General features: G+C 46.8%; 1 protein-coding gene across 1 annotated transcript; it reads right to left on the bottom strand.

The window, feature by feature from the left end:
* Nucleotides 1-757: 757 nt before the first annotated feature.
* LOC133339042 (E3 ubiquitin/ISG15 ligase TRIM25-like) lies at nt 758-11,136 on the bottom strand. The gene is made up of 6 exons (XM_061547166.1): nt 10,398-11,136; nt 8,583-8,678; nt 6,725-6,958; nt 5,585-5,607; nt 4,397-4,491; nt 758-1,389 (listed from the first exon to the last, which is right to left on the bottom strand). Exons 1-6 carry the CDS (start codon nt 10,962-10,964, stop codon nt 839-841), a joined length of 1,566 nt encoding a protein of 521 aa, XP_061403150.1. The 5' UTR covers nt 10,965-11,136; the 3' UTR covers nt 758-838.
* Nucleotides 11,137-24,199: the final 13,063 nt, after the last annotated feature.

The following is a 24,199-nucleotide window of genomic DNA, read 5'->3' as shown; positions in this document are numbered from 1 at the left end:
TAAATAAAATCCCTCAAACTTCTGCACCGGCGATTTGTACTTCACAGGCGACATCGCTCACGCACACAAACCTGAATCTCACCCTCCCCTTCCATGTGTAGTGGGTTCTCAGTGAGACAGAGACGACGTAGTCGGAGGCACACTTATTTATTCAACCAAAGGGCAGAACACAATACTTGAAGGGGTAACGGCCCCTTCACCCGTCTAACAGGGAGACACCCCTAGCGCTAGCCCGGCTAGTCTGCTCCCAGGTCCTCCACTAGAGAGCTAGGGGAGGCTATCTGATCCGGCTCTGGCCAAGCTCGGATCTCGGCACCCTTAGCCAACCAGACCGGCTCGTACAAGAGCATCGGCTCTGGGCTCTCAGGACCGCGCCACTTGCTTGCCCTGGTCGATCCTTAGAAGGACAGCGAGCCAGGGGAGTCCCAGGGCCTATCCTGCTGGTCTTCGCTGGTTAAGCTGTGATACTCGACCCCGAGCCTACCGGCTCCCCGTCTTAAATAATAATTCCCCCCCGAGGGTTGGGGCTCTGGGGGATCACAGCGCCACCCCAGCCCCCCAGGGCTAACCGTTACGGACGTGGATGTAGACACCCTTACGTGTGCGGCGCAAACACCCCTTGAGTGTTCACCTCACCCCTCAATTTAAAGCTCACCCTCCCATCACCCCACCCTCCCCTAACCTCACCCTCCCCTAACGCTCAGCTTCCCTCACCCTCCGTTCCACCTTCCCCTCACTATCACTTCGCCCTCTCCTCACTATCCCCCCTCTCCTCTGTTTCTTGGGTTTCTGTCTCGGTTTCTTGGGTTTCTGTCTCGGTTTCTATCTGTCCTAATCCTCAGGATGCACGACTCAGATCCACGATCTTCAATGGTTCATTAAAAAGCCACACCCACATCCCAGGGTAGAGAGGCTGCAAGAATCTCTGCCTAATCTCGTGGATCACCTCCATGGAGTCGGCGCGGTAAAAGGCCAGGAGCCCCCCCTCCCAGTGCAGGTGAAGCCCGATTCTGCGGGGGGAGGGGGCTCCCCTCACCGACAGTGCAGTCTTCACTCCATTATGAACCACTGAGAAGTTGTCGTCACGTTTCTCTAAACACCAGGATGCGTCGCTCCCTCCTAGCAGCTGTGCAGCATGATCCACTTTCCGTGGGATCGTCCCGTATGCGACTCCAACCCGATACCCACGTGCCTTCCCCACGTCCACCTCCCAGTAATGGTGGCCCGACGAGAAGCTCTCACAGCACAGGGCTTGTGCACAGCCATGAAACTGTTGTGGGTGATTGGGACGACCCTGGGAGGCAGCTTTCAGCGTCATCGTCCTGAGATCCGAGGAGATCTGGAGTTGGTCATGAGCTGAGTTTGTGTCCAGAGTCGGTGAGCGTCCGTCTGTGACAACAGCGATGACAACATCACTACAGAACACCGCCATCACCATTATCCACCATCACCACCATCAACGTCATGAACCATCATATTCACCATCAACAATAACATCACAAACATCACCATCACCAACCATCCTCGCCATTAATATCAATGACAACAACATAAACATCACCATCACCACCACCATCATCAACACTATAAACATCAACAACATCACTATCGCAATAAGCAACATCACAACCATCACCACCACTAGCACCATCACTACCATCACCACGGCCATCACCACTATCCCCATCACCACCATCTTCATCACTATCACCAACATCACCAACACGACCAAGATCACAACCATCACAACAACCATCAAAATCATCATCACCACCATCACTACCATGATCACCATAACCAATACCATCACTACTACTATCAGCGCCATCAGCAAAACCATCTCAACTTTCACCACCTATATTATCGCCAATGCCATCATCATTACCATCACCAAGACCGTCACTGACATCACCACGACCAACACCATCACCAATGCTATCACCATTCCAATCACTCACATCACTAACATCATCATTGCCATCATCATCACGACCACTATCACCATAATTATGACCATTACCATCATCAGGAACTCATTTGAGGATTAAACTGCTTAGCAGAGGCCCAGGACTTAATCAGATATCACCTGCCACTGATGTTAGCCATGGCAGGTGTTGTATATGTCGGGTCTTGACAAATTAATAATAAAAATGTAATGAAGATTGGAAAAATGCTTAATTATCCGAAAGTATGCTAATGTATATAATTATTATGCTAATTAGGGAGATAATCATATTAACGTATGCCAATGTATGCGATTATGCTAATGTATGCAGTTCTGCTAATTATGCTTAGCTTCATTGTCTAGGGTCGTATTATTAATCGGGACAATACAATTATTGTAAGAAGATATGCAAGTTTGATGCAATTATGCTAAATTAAGCTCAGCTTCGTTGTCTAGGGTTGTATTATCAATCGGGATAATACAATTATTCTCGCTTTAACATTTACTGATCATGTCTTAGTGTGTTTATGTTAGGTCTCCAAATTCAAATCTCACCGCAGGATACAGTTCTCATGATTTGTGATTTAGCATTGTTATAACCACGTATTTCTTAGGGTTTATTTAACTTTGTTGTCTGTCTGTATCTAGGAATTTGTGCTGTTTCACTTGAGTCAAATTTTGATGTCCTGAGGTTAGAACAATGTGAGGTAAATGAGCGTAAAATAAGATACTTACTAAATCAAGGCCACCAACGTGACTGCAGTCTGGTTTTTAATCAGGGTGAGTGTGTTGGTGGTTTTTGATGCCGACTTAATCTTTGTCGCTAAGTTCTGAACTTTTAACCGTTGTATTAAGAGAATCGAAAACAATTAAAACATGAATCATGGCGCTTAGTACTCTGCTCTACACCATTAGAGCAAGACCAGCTGCGCTTGGCCCGCGACTGGAAAATGCTAGCTGACATTGGCCGGCAACTTGTGTTTCCTCCGGAGATCGCAACCACCACCCTAAGACCTGACATTGTGCTCTGGTCCCGTTCGCTCAAGAAGGTCTTCATCATTGAGCTCACAGTACCCTGGGAGGACTCAGTAGATGAGGCTTATGAGCGAAAACATCTGCGCTATGCCGATCTAGCTGCCGAAGCACGGCATCATGGCTGGAACACAGAAGTCCGACCAGTGGAGGTGGGCTGCAGAGGTTTTGTGGCAACATCTACAACCAGACTGCTTAGAGACCTGGGAATTAAGGGCCAGAGCCAGCGTTCGGCAATCAGAGCTGTATCGGAGGCGGCAGAAGGCAGCAGTCAGTGGCTCTGGATGAAGAGGAAAGACCCCAGCTGGGCCCCAAAGTGAGACGGCCAGGAGGTATGCGGTCAACAATGCTTGATTCAGGGAGGAGGACGCCCCTGCCATGCATAGTCCCATGGGATGTTGGCTATCTACAACAAGGCAACTCCTATGACTAATTGGGAATGGGACGCAAGCGTAGGATTGATCACCCTGTCGCTGGCCGCCTGTGGGGAGGGTGTATAGTATGAAAGGCCGAAACACCCTAGGAACCAAAGGTACACTACTGACGATGCGCTCCCCAAATTTCACCAGGCTCACTGTTCATGAACTCTTGAAAGTGCTTGCACAAAGGATAGTAACATCTCATCCTGTGTTCTTGGAATCATATGCATTGTGTTGAGGGGGCCTTTTGAAGTTGTGATGAGATCTCCCCAGAATATCATTAGAAAACTTCCTCCTCTCTTTCCTTTGTACCAAGGTTTTTTTGAAATTACCTTTTATGGTTTATCTCCGGCTGCCTGGTTTTGAGTGTGAGGCGCAGCTGCTCGTGGGGGGGGGGGGTGAGGGGTGAGGGTGGTTGTTATATTTTTTTGTTTGTGCCTTATGCTACACCCCGATTCATTATTTAAAAAAAATATATTGGCAGAATAATTCTTAATGTAATTTTTTGGAAAAAGGCCTATATATACAACACGGGTAATCAAACCTAGGTAACTGGGTTCGTAATGCAGTGTGCTAACCACTATGCCACCACTCCCCCCACGAACAAATACACAGACACATTCACAGGCACACACTCCATCTCAACATCACAATTACCTCTGACTCTTCATGCTGATCATTTACCCAAGAACACCACACTGGGTCTCATGGCTCTGTTCTGTAGGGTCCTGCATTGGGATGTGAACAAAGACTAAGATCCCCTGTGTAGCTTTCACAGACTATTGGGACAAGTGATGACCGTAAAGGTCTATGATGGCTGGCAATGCACACGAGGTGGGTGGCCAGCACCACGCCCGACCACCTTTGTCTCCCTAGTGGTGATGTTTACGCACAACACCAGGTAATAATTTGAGGCTGAGTCGCTCTCGAGCACACACACACGGTGATCATTTATTGTGAAGATGGCCCCATCACCCATGATTCACACTGAAGAACTCACACAGGAGTTTGACTGCAGTTGTCTCCAGAACTTTAAGCGAGGCAATGTCCTCTTGGCTAAAAGCTGAGGGTGGAGCTGCTGTAACCCTCCCTGTCCTGTGAAAGCAGAACAGACATGGCTGCTGTCTCACATAGAGCATCGTCACTCACAGGATCATCACAGCTCCATCACATAGACACGTATCACAGCATCATAACGCGTGGGATCATCACAGCTCCACACAGGCACTCATCAAACAAAGCATCATCACTCATCTCACAATTACAGCATCAACACACATAATTACTATTGAAGTATTCGGAATGACGGCAGGAAACCACTTGACGGGTAGCACACTTTTTATTAAACCTTGTCGTCTCACGATAACACGTGTAGTCACTATTTCTCACACTACACACTCCACTTGACACGTGTGGTCACTACTTCTCACACTACACACTCCACTTGACACATGTGGTTACTACGGCTCACACTACACACTCCACTTGACACATGTGGTTACTACGGCTCACACTACACACTCACGCTGCACGCTCACAGCCACTCCAGCCCCGTAGTGTCCGTGGAGCCTACAGGCCCACCCCAGCTTGGGCGTGGGTCACAACCTCTGGGTCCCGCGGGCCGGCCCTCACACGGACGTTCGGCCCCGGGTCCCAGGGTCCCGCCTCTGAGCCACACAGGGCCCCGGTCCTTACAAGGACAGCGGGACTAGGTGCCTCAGGGCCCTATCTCTTCCTCCTCCGTCTTCGGTCTTCGCTGGTCACCAACTCCCAGTGCGCCTGTGCGCACCGCCTTATATAGCCTCCGCTCCCGGGAGACGGAGCGTATGCGGACCTCGACGTGAGCACCCCCTTAGTTGACCAATCCCCACGCGCTGCCTCAAGATCCCCTCGCTGTCAGCGCGCGTCACCGATACCCAGCCAATCACCGCCTCATAACCCCTGACCCCGCGCTGACCCCTGATCCTTCACCGTCAGCGCGCGTCACCAACACACACAGCCAATCACTACGCGCTGGCACACGATCCTTACCCCAGCGCGTATCACCACTACACTATTACCACACACAGCATCACCACACAGCTTCACCACACAGCATCACCACACACAGCCAATGTCTCACTGCCCGCACCCCACACTCAGTCCCATGTTGTCGTGTGTCGAGTCATGAGTGATAGTCGTCTTTTACCTGCGCGTCTCCTCCAGGTGCCCCTATGGGAGAGAGATATGCGTTACTGTGACTGCCTCCAATCCTTTGTGATCAGTGGAGTTCCAATTGCAACAACCCGGGTGGATATCAACCCAAAGTCTTGGCTCACCAACACTGACTTACGGGGCAAATATTTCAGTGAGACTGCTTGATAGTCAACCATAAACTACTATTTTTATATTTCCAGGTAAGGTCCACGGAGCTATTTAGCTCTTTTTCAGAAGCGACCTGGCCACAAATGATAGCTCACAAAGTGGTTCATCACGTGGGAATTGAAAGCAGCCCAATATTCTGAACGCACGTTTCCAATGTGGAGTGAAAAACTGGAAGACCCGGAGAAAAATCGATGCGACCATGGAAAGAGACATGAAAATTACAAATTAATAAGGACGTCAGTGTTGGGATCAAATCCCCGACCTTCGGGAAACCAGGCGAGGTAGTTAACATCTCGCCACCCCTATGAGGATTAACACTGATTTGCAGGGCAACTATTTCAGAGTAAGACCAGTTGATATTAATCAGTGTTGAGATTCATATATGTCGTCAATGCACACGTTGCAGGTCTTTCCGAAGTGGTGTTGAATACACAAGAATGTAATTACAGTAATACGTATGAGACCTCGTAATTGTATTAGCTTCCATAATATGAACACTGAAGGTCGCGCATCCAAGATGAGGTCCACAAAGCAAGATGCAGAGATGACATCAGCTCGTGAGCAGGCGCTGGTGGATTGTTGCATCGCGGCATCATGAGATGTGGCAACGGCTTGGGGAGGCCTTCATCCATCAGTGGATAGATCATGACTGATGATAATCATGAATACCATGTACATTGTTGTAGGGTTGATTTAAAATGTGCAATTCCAATACCATTTAGTTTAAATTCACAATGAAATCAACTTAATGGGAATCTATTAAAGGACGGGAGAGAGAATTAATTTAACTGAGAAAATATGAGCTGGCCTTCCAAATGGCAGCCACTGGAGCTGCGATGCGAGTCCATGAGTGGAGCTGTGTTCTCAAGCCCAGTGGATGCGAGCTCTCATTCAGGAGCCTCCCTCTGCTGCTGCTGGTAAGAGGGCTCTGTGCCAATAACGACACTGGAGACTCATCGCTCACCTGTAGGAACGCGAGCGAGTCCCCTTCCTGCGCTAGTGCCTGCAGGCGAGTGGCTGCTGCCTGGAGCTCACTGATCTCGTGCTGGTAGCGAGCGATCTTCTTCTCGATCTGGGACAGCAGCTCGCACCCATTCTGCTCCAGATGCACTAAAGCCGCCTTCTCCTCCGCATCCAACGCTGCTCTCGCGTGGGTGAATCTGACCGAGATTGAGGCCTTTTCATCTGTCATGGATCCCTGCAAAGAGAATGCCACCTCTGTTCATTAAATGTCTGGTCCTTTGTGAAATGACATTCAGGTTGGTGTGACCCGAGTGCAACTGTGAAGGTGTCTAGACAGTGATACGAGTCTGCAGCACTGAGGCCTCCTTCTTCCTCTGCCTCTGATAACTCCGTTATGCATTTTCACTACAACACGATTCGCCATAACTGGTGGGGACTGTGAGGCAATGAAATAATAAAATACCATTATGAGTACATTTAGCTTCTGTGCCATTCTCATTGCGCAAGGTTATCAGGACGATGCTTTGTTTACCGTCGCATGAAGTGAAGGGAAATCTGCAATGAGCCTTAAGGAAATGGGACGTTAGGCCAATTCCTCTTTAAATGAATGTTTTGAATGTGAAAAAAACATGTATGGATGAAGAGAGGGGATCTTGAAACCACTTGCTATACTGCCACCTGGCCACCCTAAAGCCTGATTGGTTTCAGTAAGATGGTGTACAACAGTCTGTGTGTGATCCACCAACTCTGCCACCAGAGTATTGGATAAGAGGTACGTACCACCTCATCTGACCAATATTGTCTTGCCTCACGGCAGATGTGGAGCGTACGTTCACAGGAAGTTCCTGTTTTTTTATGCTAATTTTGGTCACGTGACCAGGAAGTTACGATTTTAGATTTCCACTGTACCACGCGGGCGTTGGCCATTACACAGATAAGTCAAGATGGCGGCACGCATCGCATCTCAGTGAGACCACAGCCGCAGTTGTCCATTGTTGGAGCTTAAGAAGCATTGTCTGTAAGTTGTTTATATTCCTATAATATTGGCAATGCTGTTGTAACGTTGGAATGACCGTTATAGTGATGTAAATGCCTTTATGGTGCCGTTAAGTTGTTGTAGTAAATACGAGGCCTAGTTAGTAATGAAGCCTGCTACTTTCCTTATTGTGAATGTTACTTGTGATTTAGTAGGTCGAGTCAGACTTGTGCCTATGTTGCGATCCTGAGAGTAAGGATGACGAAGTATCTCATCCACAGTTTAGTGTTATGTGTAATGCTGTACATTTGGGGTGCAGTGGGATGAATACACGATGTGCCTGTATGCAACACACCGGCTTGTGCTTTTGTCTAGTTGTTCAGTGGTAATGTAGGGGCCTGGTCCGTCCAGGATCTATTATTATCTAAGACAATGTTCTGATGCTGTGGTGTTTATTGTGTTGGTGTTTCCGGATTATAACAGATGCTGTATCTGTGTTTTCTCACCAGTTTTATCTTGTTACAATCAATAAATGGCGATTGGAGTTAGACGTTCATCCTGGCTCCGAGGGTTTATTGAACGCAAGGTTATCTACTCGACTAGCGGTGCAACGCAGCGCACAGCGAGGCCGAGATAAATATAGTTTACAGTCATTGAAGTAGTAAGTTGTATGGAGATATGGGAATGTATAATTTCCACCACTGCTTCAGTTTCTCAGTGTAGATGAGAACCACCTCTTTGCTTGTCCTGATTATTGTGTATTTAGTCCCATCATGTGTTTAGAGCCAATGGAAGTCCACATGAATGAATAGAGTTGTCCTCCATCACAAACCCTACTCAGAGTGGAGTCACAGGGTCACAGAGTCCGGCCCAGACGTGGTACCTGCACGTCCCGGCGAGTGGCCTCCATCCGCCTCACGGACTCCTCCGCCTCCCTCCTCTTCTCCTCCACCGCCCGCGTCTCCTCTCCCACTTGTTTCTGTGAGAGACGTCACCAGGGGAGACTCCACTCACTCTCTGAGCGTCTCCTCTCACCCCAACTCCACGCAAACCCCTCTACAGTGACGGGGGCAGTAGCCCTGGTGAAGCAATGGAGGCTGGGGGAGCAAGCACTGCAAGGAACTAATTTCACGAGGAGCTCAAACGTGTACAGGGCTTCCTATGTTGTGGGTGAAGCTACCGAAGCAGTTAACAGAGCTCCCTAAGTAGAGGGTGGAGCTACCTGAGTAGTGGGTGGAGCTGCCTCAGCAGTGGGCAGGGTTACTGGAGTAGTGGGCGGGGCTACCTTAGTAATGAGCGGGGTTATCAGAGTTGGTGGGAGGGGCTACCCGAATGGTGGGTGGGGCTACATGAGTAGTGGGCGGGGCTATCCGAGTCGTAGTGGGTGGACAAGGCACCAGAATGGTGAGATGTTATCTGCCTTGCCTGCTATACAGGAGGTCGTAGGTTCGAACCGGACCCTGATGCCTGTGTAGTGTAGTAGAACGACACTACTGTATTGGCTCAGTATGGGGGCTGTAGGCAGGTTTCACAGGGGTCGTGTCGGGCCGTGAACCGAACAGGACACGTGACCAGATAAAAGGGGGCCAGGGGCCCCAGGGGAATCACGTGGTTGGATTTTGGGCCTTCCCGAAGGATTGGGAAGGGGGGCCTGGCCTGGGGCGGAGCCGGCCACGCCGGAATGGTTATAAGCAGGGTGTGGATGGAGAGCTGGGTTGTTATGTGATGTTCTGCTGTGCTGCTGGGTCATCTCTGGGATGAAGCTCTCCGGTCTCCGCTAGTGGACCAGGCAGCGTGTTGGGCTGTCCTGGTCCAGTGATGTAGTATCCCCGTGTGTTGGTTAAGTTATGAAAGGTGGCTACCACCTTAAGTCGTTATGTTAAGTGTTAATTGTTATGTTACTGAATAAATAGTGTTGCCTCCAAAGTTCCAGTGTGCGCCTGAATTTAACCCACTACACCTGGATACAGTCGACCCTTCAACATCGCGGGGTTTTGGGGCGCAGGCCCCCCGTGATCTGAAAAAAACGCTTAAAATGTTTTGGTCAAATTGGTCCCCTTGGCGAGTGAAGCGGTACAAAAAGATACGAGAAACGCGAGATACAAAGATCACTGCGAGGTCACTGCGAGATATCAAGTGAGAGGCTGCCATAAACACGCTTGGTGTCCTCCAAACCAGCGCATAGAACCGAAGTATTTTCGCAAACTAACTCTTTTTTTTATTGAATATTTCAGATTTACTGCAATATACACCCGTCGTTGGACGGACAAACAAGCTAGTTAAAATATAAAATACATTAATATTATACAGTACTGTACATATAATTTTATGCATTTGAGTCACTAAACTTCTTACGTGTCATCTGCTGGCCTTTGCGTGTTCGTTTGTGGCTTTCGCAAATATCCCAAAAACTCCCCAAAAATACCCATTTAATTTCTTATGCCGACACCGCGATATATCGAAACCGCGATGGGGAAAGTCGCGATGCAGAAGGGTCGACTGTACTATGAATTTACTCTTCAAACACTCGTTTGAAAAATAAATTGACGGGCATGTAAAATATTAAATCCACTTAAAAATGAGTCTGAGCCACTCGCTGTGGTTTCGTTATAATTAGATGTTGCTGTTGAGAGAGTTCATCAACTGATGCTGCGGTATCATGAGTACTACTCGGTGGCCTTTAGAACCTCCTCCTCACCTTTCGTTTGTCGTGCTCCACCTTCAGAGTGACGAGCTCGTGGCCTCGATGATCCACAGTGACGGTGCAGTCCCTGCAGACGAGGCGTCCGTCGTTAACGCAGTAGAAGCGGTATTCGTCTCTGTGCTCCATACACCATCGATTCTCCAGGTTCACACCGGGCGACACAAGGACGTGGTCACTAAACTTTGCCAACTTCTGGTGGGGCACAACGTGAGTCATACAGAACGACGTCTCACACTTGAGGCAAGTCTTCACTGCGGGCTTCCTGCAATGATCGCAGCAAACAGCAGAAGCAGTAGCATCGGCAGCCACGGGCTCAGCCACTCGCAGCTGCTCGATGAGGTTGGTGAGCGTCACGTTCTTGTTCAGCTTGGGTCTCCGAGGGAAAGTCACTCGGCACTGTGGACAGGAGAAGGACTCTGCCGCATCCCAGGCGCCCTCCACGCACTTGATGCAGAACGAGTGGCCGCAGCTGAGCGTGCAGGGGCAGCGGAAGGCGTCCAGGCAGATAGGGCAGGTCAACTCCCCTGGAGCCTCGCTACCACTGGGAGCCGCACTCGCCATGGCCCTGTGGCTTCACTCAGACGGGCACTGGATGTAGCTCAGGCAGTCTTTCTGTAGCACAGTCTCTGGCTGTAGCTCAGACAGCTTCTTGCTGTAGCTCACGCTATCTCTGCCTGTAGCTCCGGCAGTATCTAGCTATAGCTCACGCAGTCTCTAGCTATAGCTCACGCAGTCTCTGGCGACATCTGAGACGTTAAACCAGGAACAAGCCACCTAAATGTGAGGCAGGTTAAAGTACAAAGTCTTTCAGATTGATTTGCATATCATGAGGCGCACCCTGGAATGTGTTTGCTTGTGACCGGGCAGAGATGTCTAGGCGCCAGAGGTGGCTAGATAAAGTCAGCTCACCTCATCTCAAATCACCTCATCTCAACTAACCTCTTGTCAACTCAGCTCATGTCAACACACTTCTGTGAAGGTTGGTCCATCTTGGCTCGATGAACACTCTTGTTGTCCACACAGATGCTCTCAAAGGCAAAAGCTACCCTCCAATTACACAAACTCACGAGCCCATCCGTCATGCTTATGTAATAAAAGACTCTTGCACCGTGTCTGTCTCCGTTGTCCTTTATTCGGTTCGTACAACCTTGCCCGCACGGCGTCCTCGCTCAGTGTCTCCTCTGCCTGCCGCTTGGCAGCCACACCGCTGCCGTTGCTCCTGCAGCCCCGTCGCTGCTCCACCATGCAGTCCCACTGCCGCTCGTTATGCAGCCTCACTGCTGCCCGCTATGCAGCCCCACTGCTGCCCGATATGCAGCCCTGCTGCTGGTCCTCTGTCGCCTCTGTGCCCGGACACCGTTGGCCGACGGTGCCGAGTCTCCAGCTCGTGGCGGTCGCGCCACTTTCCTCCTCCTGCCCCGCGTGGCCTTCCCCTGTCTTTACTCTGACTCTCTCCCCGAACCCTTCCGCTTCCTGTCCCTAAATCCTCTCCCCCACGTGACCCTAACTCCTTCCACCTGTTACGTCACATCAAGCGAGCCCATTTACGCTCGCATTACACTTAGATAACGTAGGTTGTCCCATAACACAGTTTAACTCACCTACCAAGCTCCAAATAATTGTGACGCGAAAGACTCAAATCTCACAACAGTTGAACACCAACAAATCCCGGCACGTCTAGTCCAGTCCTTCAGTTGAAAAAGTCCGGTCTCAAACAGGTCTACAGGGTTCACGAAGTTTGTCCAAAACATTGGCCATAAATAATGAGCCTGGCACGGTGCACCGCCAGGGACTCGCCACTCAAAGCAGGTGGCCTCCATGGGCACTGCAGGTGTCCTCAACAGTCTGAAACGAAAAGAGCTGCTTGCAGGGTTGTGGTTAGGTTTCTCGCACATTCAAAAACACTAATTTGAAGAGGAATTGGTTGAATCTCCCAAAACAATATTTATTTGAAAAGAGACTCATTGAGGCTTTACTTGTTGAAGGACAATTTACGCAGATTATCCTTCGCTGCAAGTGACAGATACGTTATAAAAAACATGGGGACCTCTAGGGAAGTGGCGTCGCCATTCCACAAGTTGAGCGGTGGTTTAAAATTAGGTTATATAATACAATGATATGGATGCCAGGGGCGTGTTAAAGGCTGAGAAATGGGTGACTGCGATAGGGGATACTTAGAGAGCATGAAAGGGCAGGGGGAGGCAAGAGGAAGATTGTGAAGGTGGGTAACCAACTCTAGCGTTACTACATGATACCTCCACCATGGTGAACTATTTTGCAGGCCAGTCGGCTCCACAATGCGGAATAAGCAGCGACACCCATGGACCAGTCTTTTAAGCGGTGGAGCAATTTTACTTCTGTGCTTTGGCCAGGTTACAGACAGTAGGGTGAGATTTGTGTTGGGCCACCAACACGGCCTATCTAAACCCACTCACGTCTATGACCCTGCGTAATCATGACACACGCACAGTCTCAGCAGTCGTGGTCGTTATGCGTTTCACCATATCACACACATCACCAAAACCAACTCCACTGTCCACGCGCACTATAGACACCCCACGAATATCCCCAATAGGCACACCGCATCCACTGGCTGGGAAACCAGCACTGCGGTTTTAGGTATCAGTCCAAGTGGCCTACAGTGGGTTGGATCTGCCTTCTCCCTTCTGATGCTCACACCAGGCCGTGGGTCTTTGCTTCCACCCAAGGGGGAGCTGCCTTGCTCGCTCAGCTCACTGCTGCTGGTGCTGCTGCAGCCCCCGCTGGTGCCATTGCCTCCTCCACTGTTGCCGCTGCTTCTCCCGCTGGTGCTGCTTCTTTTGCTGGTGCTGCTCTAACAGTCAACCCCCTTGTATACTGGAAGGTGCCAATGGGTTTTGGCCACCTGGTCTCTAGTCACATCCAAATAATTTCAGTTTCAAATGGACCGGAAACCCGTCGAGTCAGACTATTGTACCATCATTGAACACCACTGTGAACCACGTTATATTGTATCCATGACAACGAGATAGGGTAATGGAGAAGAGGTCAGGCTTTACTATAGAGAAAGAAAGAGGGTAAGAAGTGAGGCTGCTTCATGTACAGGGTCAGTGTAGAGACTATGAACAGTGTTGAGTCTTTGGGCAGGGTCAGTGTAGAGTCTATGAACAGTGTTGAGTCTTTGGGCAGCATTGAGTCTATGGGCAGTGTTGAGTCTATGGGCAGTGCTGCTCAATGTACAGGGGGTGTTTATTCAGTGGAGGGTCCAAAGAGGAATAAGGATCGATAACGAGATTGAGTACAGGGAGAAAGAGGCACAGAGAGACAGGGACTCAAACGACACCATAGCACCCTGTCCTCAACTCATTTACTCACAATCTCACCAACTCATCCATTCACTTCGTCATTCACTCACTCTTCATCTCACTCACTTATCTACCATCTCGCTATTTCACCCTCTCGCCATTTCTGTCACTCAATTACCCCTTCATTCACTCATTCACTGACCCACCAACTCACTTATCACTCACCCAATCACTCACCACTATCTCACTTAACCACCTTAGGCACTAATTCACCCACTCACATATTCACCCATTAATTCACTCATGAACACACCCACCATCTCAGGCATTTGCTCACTCATTCACTCACTCAGGATCTTAGTAACTTATTCACCCACTCACTCATTCACTCACCCACTCACTCATTCACTCACCTACTCACTCATTACCTCACCGACTCACTTATTACCTCACCCACTCACTCACTCAACCACCATATCACTCACTCATGCACAATCCCACTCGCCCACATATGCATGTCACAAGACGCGCCCTGAAAAGTGCCGACGTCTCGGTGCCAGAGGTTGCTGGTCAAAGTTCATTTCAACAAACCTCATGTCAACTCACCTAATCTCAAATAACCTCTTGTAAAATCATATCATCTCACCTCATTCTCACACACCTCATCTCACCTCAATTCAACTCACTTTTTTTCAACTCATCTCATCCTCACCATCTCAACTCACTTCACCCTCACATACCTCACCTTAAAATCACCTCACGCACTCACTCACTCACCCATTAATTCGCTCGTGCTCTATTTCAAACATTCACTCACCATCTCACGCACCGACTTAGTCACTCTCAACTGGATAAAGAAATAAACTCCTCGTGGAGCTGCCCATAAACCTTTTCATAATAAAGCCACATTGTAACAAAGCGATGAATTACTACAATGACCACAACCCACCAACACCTGAAACCACCGTCTTCTACACGGTGCACGTTAACGAGCCCATGCTTGACGCTTTTCTAGTTTCACATTGACACCCATAGACTCACAACACAGAAACCCATAGACTCACCAGACAATTTAGTAGGCATCAGCGCATATTCCAACAGAATGGGCATTGTTCAGGGGGCAGAGAACAACACAAATGAAATTAGGTTAAAAAACTAGTTTTTCAATGCACTTACTTTTATTTGCATTCAAACGAAGAAAATACATTATTTTGACCCCAGGATTTATTAAATTTGAATTAAGTAGGTGGCTGGCATAAATAAATGTATCATATCGAAAGGAAACCACTCACTTTTATTTAGTAGATCAATTAAATTTATTCTGGGGTCAAATTAATTTTTCTATTTTTGATTGGAAATAAAAGCATGTGCATTCAAAAACTAGGTTTTGACTTAATTTATTTATACGTTTTAGTCTAAATAATTGCTTTCAATGCATTCACAATTTCTATATCCCAAAAAGCTGAATTGAAATGTATGAAATAGCAAAGTTAAATTAGTATGTTTGTATTGTTATGAATGTATGAATGACATTTCTGTACGTTTGAGATTTCTTTATACATATTAGAGTTAAAGTATCAAAACCGTTTCAAATAATTAAAAAAATCTACTATCCTTGACTATATTAGGACAATTCTCTTAGTCCATTAATCTCATTCAGTACCTTTATGATGCAAACAATGCTTCCTGTAAGCTTGGTGTATAGTTCACGCTGGATCTCTGAATTTTGTGGACCGTTGGAGCCCAACAGAGGATGAGCGTTAGCATGCGCCTTTCTGCTGTTCCAAATGGATATTCGGCAAGGAACTGGACAGACATCGGCTCAATTCAGTGAAATGCAATCTCTCCAAAATCTATTTTTAATGATGGAATGTCTTCTGCATACAACTGAGCTCAACGGAAAATAAGCCATATGATGTCAGTTATCCGTCCCATCGCTGCATTGACTAGTCCTTTACCAACATGGACATTGGAAAGAAGCATAACTTTTGTGCCTGGAAATAGGGTCAGCATCTACACTATGGGGACCTCATTTGCCAGTAAAATTATGATAATTGGTTCTTTACCCTTCTATCTGGCAACAAAACTGACACCTTGTTGCCAGATAGAAGGGTAAAGAACCAATTATCATATTTTTACTGGCAAAAGAGGTCCCCATAGTGTAGATGTTTGCCCCGAGCTCTCATACTCTGATGGTGCATTGTCTTTGAGTTGTGCGCCTTTTGGCGTCTTCTGGTCCAACCCATGTGAGACTAGGCTCTAAGGAAAGCTGTCTCGGGTGTGGACCAATCAACTTCAAGGACAGTGCACATTATCAGAGTTATGTCTTTTGTTTGTATTTATGACTGCAGGTATTGCGGTCTATGCAAACATGACTCCTTGTAAAAAGGTGTCAGTTTTGTTGCCAGATAGAAGGGTAAAGAACCAATTATCATAGAATATCATGGTCAACAGTATCATAGGCTTTTGACGAGGCAATGAATAGTGCACAGAAGTAGTGGCCTTTATGCAGGTTACTGAAGAAAAAATAATTATCCATCATAGCTGTGGTGGCACGGTAATCCTCATGGAAACCAGACTATTTATTGCGCGGGAGATTGTGAGTTTCAGGTCGCCGTCTATTCGTGCTTTAAATATTTTTTTTCGAATATTGTTGTAATTGTGAAAGAACAACAATTGGTCTGAAATATTCTTACAATGTCCGCCCTAACAAAACTGCCCACATCCAGTTCAGCAGTAACTGTGCAGGGTGCAACGATACATTCCAAAGGTGTTTGTAAATCTTACCTTATCGCATGCAGTCACACATTCTTAATCTAGCATACAGCTGCTTATCTCTGAAGTACAATAAAACATTTTCCCACGTTCAAAAGTTTGCACTTCGTTGGTGCCGAGTAACTTATTTGTTCCTAAAAATGCAACTGGCAGTTTCTAAAAACGTTATAATCACATCCGACTTTTTCACAAAGCCACCAATGATTCAGTCCCCAGCGAGTCGGATATGCGACGTTGGACTGTAAAAATAAAAAAAATGCTAATTTATGGGGACCTCATTTGCCAGTAAAAATATGATAATTGGTTCTTTACCCTTCTATCTGGCAACAAGGTGTCAGTTTTGTTGCCAGATAGAAGGGTAAAGAACCAATTATCAAAATGCTAATTGTCACAACTTTGCATTACTGTTCCAATCTTTAAGCACAGAGGTAATTCCTCAAATCCGTACCCATACCACACGACTATTGTGTACCCTTAAGCGTGGTCAAATAACCCCCACGACCTGCACAGCGTGCGGCGGCCCTCATCCCGCAGTGGATTGACAAAAGGGCTGTACACGGACAGCGTATTGCATTGTAGTTAGGAAACGGGATCAATAATTCACGTACGTATGTTGAACTTGTTTCACACTGTACGTAGCCAACTGTTCAAATCGATACGAACTGTGCTCTGTGAAAAATACAACTTGACATAAGTTATGTACGTCTTATACCCAAGCCATCATTTGCGTGCAACTTGGCAACTCGGGTGTATGCAACTGAATCGCTTCTATGTGGACGTCTCTGCAACAGGTTGCTCACAGTGTAACGAGACTACTTTCAAGCATCGATCTCCTTAGCGAATCATAGCAACGTAATGCATCATCACGCGCTGTACAGTTCCGAATTGTGATAAAGTTACAATTGAGATGCAAGTGGGGGGTTGTGGTAACCAGAAAAGGGGGCAGACAGTTTAGTCACTGAGACTTGTGTTTTGTTGTGCACAGATTTTGCCAAAGCAGCTGCAGGTGACTAAGTCACACGATTTCGAGTGATTTGGTTGCGCAACTCGTCTCTAAGATGTGGACTTGGATTAAGAAAATGTGAGACAATCCGTTTTGTAATTTTCCAAATTCCATCATTCAATCCGTGTCCATCATCATCAGCATTGTCCTTAGCACTGAAACATTTATTATCAGTAACACGTTATCTTGAGGATATAATACTACAATAGAACCAGGAAACGCCGATTTGTAGTTAATCTAAGCGGCACAGCTGACGGCAATGTACCTGTCACTTCTTCCTTACAGTACATTTCCTGCTCAAAAAGGAGACAAACTTAACACACGATGCGTCAATGCACTTAACAATAACGCTGGCATATGCTCACATATCGCAGGATGGATAAGATGAGGGGTTTTGTCAGAGGGAAATACTCCACATATTCAAGGGCCTCTCCATCGACATAGTTTGGGGGATGTTTGGCTGGTCCAATCACGGTTCGTATCTAATCTTAAATAGATTTATATAGCATCTTTATGAAGGTGTTTAACAGCAATTCTAAAATCGTATATAGCTTGATGAATTAAATGAAGAATTGGGTTATTGTAAAGTGCTGGTGTACTTTTGATGACAATAAAAAAATATGGATGGATAAAGAGGGGCTTTGATAGGCCTGGTCGTAGCTGGGGGGGGGTGGGGGTTACAGAAAGCTTGGGGGGCTGAAAAAATAATGAGGCATCGTTGTATTGAGAAGACAAAGGGGGGTGGGCGATGGGCTGGAGCCAGGAGGGAGAAGGGGGCCACCGCAGTCGATTCCACCGCACCGCAAAAGACGTCCACAACGTCTGTGCAGTGCAGCAGCGCAGTTCTGGCTGGACCCACGACGAGGTAGAAGGTGCAGCTTCAGCCCAGCTCGCTTGCCATGGACACGAATCTTCCCTGGCCGGCATACTGACACGGTGAAGACTCCCCATAGGGGCAGGAGCTCGACCTCCCATCCAGCCACGTGGGATGGCGAGGAATTCGCATGACGCCGGCGTGGCCCGGCAGGCGACCGCCGGCAGCCGGGCCACCAAGCGGACGCGTGGTGGGCGTGGGGGGCAGGCAAGAGATGCGGGAGGGGAGCAGCGCCGATCGTAAAGAGTGGAGAGGAATTTCGATTTAAAGCTTTCGTGACTGCAGGGATTCATCTTCTTGGTTCTTTCGGTATTATTATGTTTTATTTTTATTATTTTATTACTTCCCTTCTACGTGACTTTACCGAAAGAACCAAGAAATGGAGAGGAAGCCACGAGGTGCCGGCGATGGTGCGGCCCAGCGAGGAACCGCTGGCAGCCAGGCTGCTGTGAGGACGCTCAAGGGGCCGTTCATAAATGACGTCACGCGATTTTGGACGATTTTTGACCCCCCCCCCCCACTCGTCATACGGCGTCACAAAAACTCCAACTCCCCCTCAAATATGGCGTCACAAAGCTCTGCCTTCCCCTCCCCTACCTCGCTCTCCTTCTCTCTTCATCTTCTTCTTCTTGACGTCCACCACTATCATTTGTTTTACTTCTTATTTTGGCGACTTCTGTTTTGTTGTTGCGGGCGCCGCTTCCTGATCACGTCTCCTGCCTGCTCCTGCCCCCATTAGGGGCCGTCCATAAATGACGTCACGCAACTAGAGGGGGGGTCAGACATTTGTGACGATGTGTGACGAGGGGGGGGGGGTTTGAGAAATGTGACGTCACATCAAAATGCCAACTTTAAATAAATAAAGAATTGTTATAACAACACTAATTGTTACAACAACACTCCTACAACATCAGAGTGCAGCGCCACATTAAATACGCACTACAATGACAATAGTTTATAACGATTTGAAGCACGTTTTATTTTTAAAATGGAAATACGGTTTGGGGGGGGGGCAGAGCTTTGTGACGTCATATTTGAGGGGGGCGGTCTGACTTTTTGTGACGCCGTGTGACGAGGGGGGGGGGGTCAAAAATGATCCAAAATCACGTTACGTCATTTTTGAACGGCCCCTGTTGACACATTCGCGCACGAGAGAGAGAATAATCCGTGGCTGTGTTTGGTTGTTCCATTGAGAGAAGTTGGACGACCGTCCGCGATCTGTGATCGCAACGAACGTTCACGTTGCATTCCCGAGGAGCAAGGCGGTCCATCATCCCACTGAGACCTGCATCCACACCCAAAGGTGGCTTCATCAGAGCTCAACGCTGACCCACGCAGGACACGCCCCCCTCCCTCAGGCCCCGCCCACCTGCCCTCAGGCCCCGCCCACCCGCCCTCAGGCCCCGCCCACCCGTCCTCAGGCCCCGCCCACCTGCCCTCAGGCCCCGCCCACCCGCCCTCAGGCCCCGCCCCCTCCCTCAGGCCCCGCCCACCCGCCCTCAGGCCCCGCCCACCTGCCCTCAGGCCCCGCCCACCTGCCCTCAGGCCCCGCCCACCTGCCCTCAGGCCCCAACCACCTGCTCTCAGGCCCCGCCCACCTGCCCTCAGGCCCCGCCCACCTGCCCTCAGGCCCCACCCACCTGCCCTCTGACCCCTGATTTTGGCGGGAAACCAACATCAGATTGGCGGCAGTGATGTTGCTCAGCAGCGAGGCGGTGAGACACGGGCTGAGGTAAAAGTTTTACTTCTTGCGTACAGGCACGTGAGGTAAAGTCACTGTGCTGATTACATTTACTGTGCTGTGAGGTAGGGAACAGTGGTGTAAGGTTACGACTTGTCCAGATAGAGTTACGTGATTAAGAATGTAACACAACTCTGTAGCATTCTGAGGTAAATCTTTAATAACGTATTTTGGATTTAAGCTGCGAATGTTGACATTTATAGCAACATAGTTACATAGCTTAGGTTATTCTCAAAACTCGTTTGTAAGTGTGACTTGAATCAAAAGTAGTTATGATATGTAAAAATGCTGTATTACATTATTGACGTAAATAAATCCATACTCTTTGTTCTTTTGGTAAAGTCACGTGAAAAAATAGAAATAACAAAAATTTAATAATTTCAATTTTTTTTTGTATTATTTTTCCACCTACGGTCACTTTACCGAAAAAACCAAAGAGTATGGATCCTTGCAGTCACGAAAACTTAAAATCTCAAGTAAATAAATCTAGTATTTAAAGCTATAAAAGTCTTTAAAATCATCTTAAATGTTTAATATGTATATTTAAGCATTCAGAATAACGTAGTTACGTAGCTTACATGATTCTAACAACTCGTGTGTAAGTGTGCGTATGATTACAAGCAAACACGACGTGTGAATGTGCTGTAATTGACGCTACGCAGCGCCCCCCTGTGATGACAACAGCAGAGCTCCGTGACAATAAAACTTGCAGAGAGCGCGGAGATCTTGAACTTTGGTTTAAAGCTTTCGTGACTGCGAGGATTCATATTCTTGGTTCTTTCGGTAAAGTCACGTAGTAGGGAAATAATAAAATAAAAAAAATATACAAAATTTATTGTTATATATTTTTATATAAAACATTTTCTTTTATATTTGTATTATTTAATAATAAAATATAAAACATTTTTCTTTTATATTTTTATTATTTAATAATAATAACATAAATTGTTTCATATTTTTATATAAAACATTATTTCATATTTTTATTACTTCATAAAATAAAAAATAAAAATTATATTTTTATTTAATAATATTTTTTTTTAAAAATGTATATTTTTAATTTAAAGCAATCAATTGTTTTATTTTTTTTATTATTTTATTATTTCCCTACTACTTGACTTTACCGAAAGAACCAAGAATATAGCGCGGAGATCGTCGTACAAACCCTCACGCTCGCTCCACTCTTGGGTGAAGGGATGAGGCAGCACAAGGCCGTAATTATAATATTTATTGGGGGGGGAAACATCCAATATTCAAATATGCTCAAAATGTCCCCCCCAATATATTGCTATAAAATAGATTTCTGTTTTTATGATTGTGGTTATGGTAGTACTTTATGAATCCCTAATCTCTGCCATTACATACAATTAAACAAGAAAAGGTAAAAAAGAAAAAACAGGGCAATGTAATACAATACACTATTAGACATTATTGTAAAAAATAAATAAATAGTCCATCCTATCTGTTAGTGAATTTTTATATATTTTAGGCAGGAAATTCGTTTTAAAATTTAGATTTTTTTATGGGGGGGGGGACCCCCAGATTCCCTGAAAGATTTGGTCTCCCCCAATGTTGACTCCATGGCTACGGCCTTGAGGCAGCATGAACCCTGGATACACGAATCTGCAGTGAAGTCGTTTGCAGCCTCAAGGATTCCCAGCACCCAGCAGGGGGTGTCTTGTTTTGCACTGACAACTGCGCTCTAGAAGTGTGCACTCAAAAAGACGGTGTTTGTACTTGGCCGGCACCTCCGACCGCACGTTGAACAGCTTGGCGCAGCTGCAGTCTGAGGTCTCGGAGCCGCCTGCCCGGCAGTCGTCGATGGTCTCCTCCCGGAGTCCCGTGGTCACGGTCCAATGCGTGCATTTGCCGTATTTGTGATCATAAAGTACTGCACTGTTTGGTTCTTTCGGTATGAAAAGTGCTGACGTGTGAGCGCCAGGGGTGGCTGGTCAAAGTCCATCTCAACTAACATGTCAACTCACCTCATCCTCATACACCTCATCTCACCTCAATTCACCTCATCTCAATTCACGTCATCTTATCTCAACATACCTCATGCTAACTCACCTCACTTACCTCGCCCCAAAACTCACCACAGCATATCTCACTCATTCACCGATTCATTCATTCACTCATGCATCATCTCATTCACTCACCCAACATCCTACTCACCCACCATCTCACGCACCCATCGATTCACTCACCGACCATATCACTCATTCACTCACTCACCATCTCACTCACTCATGCACCATCTCACTTGCATTGTGTCACTCTTACACTCACCCACTCACTGATTCAATCACCCACCATCTCACGCACTCACTCACTCTCATTTGGCTAACACAAAATAACCTCGTGTAGCTGCCCATATACCATTTAATAAAAAGCCACATTGTAACAAAGCGTTCAATCCTGCATTGACCACAAACCACCAACACCTGAAACCACCTTTAACATACAAACCACTACCTTAAGAAATCACCCTCATACAGGGCAATCCATTGAGAGATACCCCTCTGATTTGCGAATGAACTCCATCTTACTCTTCCCAGATGACTAAATATGATTGCAGCGATGGCTGCGTAATCTCGGAGCTGTGGGAGATGACAAGACTGTAGAGGTATTCACAAATATCCCCGTACAGCCTTAGCGCACTTCTGCTGAGCCACGTGCTGTTAGCGAGTTGCACCTTTGAAGGCCGGCACGGCACACGAGGAGTGAGGGTGGGTGGACAGTACCACCCTTGAACATCACCAAGGCCAAGGTCGTCCACCAACCGCCATTGGATCAGCCAACCACCCCCAGACTATCCATGTCCATGGAGAGGCCCTTGAATATGTGAAGTGTTTCCCTCTTGGAACGCCTCCGTATCTTCCCCATTCTGCTGTGTGAGCATATTCCAGGGTTAATGTTAATATTATTGTTAAGTTCATGAATCGTGGGTTAAGTTCGTCTCATTTGAGCAGGAGAAGTGACAGATGTGCCGAGGTACACCACCATCGGCTGTAGCGCTTAAATTAACGACAAATCGGCATTTTCTGTCTGTAATGTGGCATTGTATCCTCGTAAAAAGCCTTTTGAAACTTGCCCATGATATTCTACTCACTAGACAGTCAGCTATAATTGTCAGACAGTACGATTAAATAATTTCAGAGATACATCTCGGACCATTATCAAAAAGGTACATTGTGGTAACATCTCGTCCACAAATTGTTAAATAACAAGGTACGGTGGCTATGGTGACGCTGCGTATACATCAGCTACTAATCTAACACTTAACAGACTAAACCCCATTTATCATTCTGATCTTATATTTGTATTGTATGTACCATGTAGCACCCACTAATGTGACCTCGACTTAAAATCCAATCTCACATCACTTGATGCAAAACGAAATCTACATTGGGCCCTGTTCATCCACAAAAACCCTTATTGGCAAATCTGTGCTTTAATTAGCTAAATCATAAACCCCACTGTCAAGCCAAATAAACCTAAGACGCACATCTAATTGCCTGTGAACTATCCCAACAACGAGAATTGGAATGGGTGACAAGGCCTTTGCTGTTGCAGCACCAACGTTTTGGAACAACCTTGTTTCCTCCCTTAACATCATGAATCTTCATTAAATAAATGTATGTGTTGAAAAAATCGGTTGCAATTTGTAGTTATATACTTTGTTTAATTAGTCTTTATCTAGTTTCAGTGATTTGCACACCTTTGCTATATTTTACACCCCTATCGATTATTTGTACTGTTTGTTATTGTAACTTTCTGTCCTGCCCCTACTGCACATCTCGAAAAAGAGCTGCATAACTCATTAGATTCCTCCAGTTTAAATAAAGATGCTGATTCAGATTCTATGTATGTATGTATGTTGAACTTCTTTCGCACCGTACATAGCCAACCGTGCTAATCAGAGGTGCGGGGTGAGGTCAACAAACCAAACACAAAAATCTGTTCTAAAGAAATTAGTTTTCAATGTCCGTCATATCAAGATGCCGCTATCTCTGTTATTTGAGAATGCTTGTCTGAAGTCGCTGTATGAACAGAGCAAAACTGACTGCAGCGATCAGAGCTCGACCGTGCGCTCACAACTCATAGCTACGTTCAGAG

This window comes from Lethenteron reissneri, unplaced genomic scaffold (assembly GCF_015708825.2).
Source record: "Lethenteron reissneri isolate LAM-NWPU_2019-01 unplaced genomic scaffold, ASM1570882v1 scaffold_1640, whole genome shotgun sequence".
In the NCBI taxonomy this organism is placed as follows: domain Eukaryota; kingdom Metazoa; phylum Chordata; class Hyperoartia; order Petromyzontiformes; family Petromyzontidae; genus Lethenteron; species Lethenteron reissneri.
This window is presented reverse-complemented; position numbering and strand designations above follow the sequence as displayed.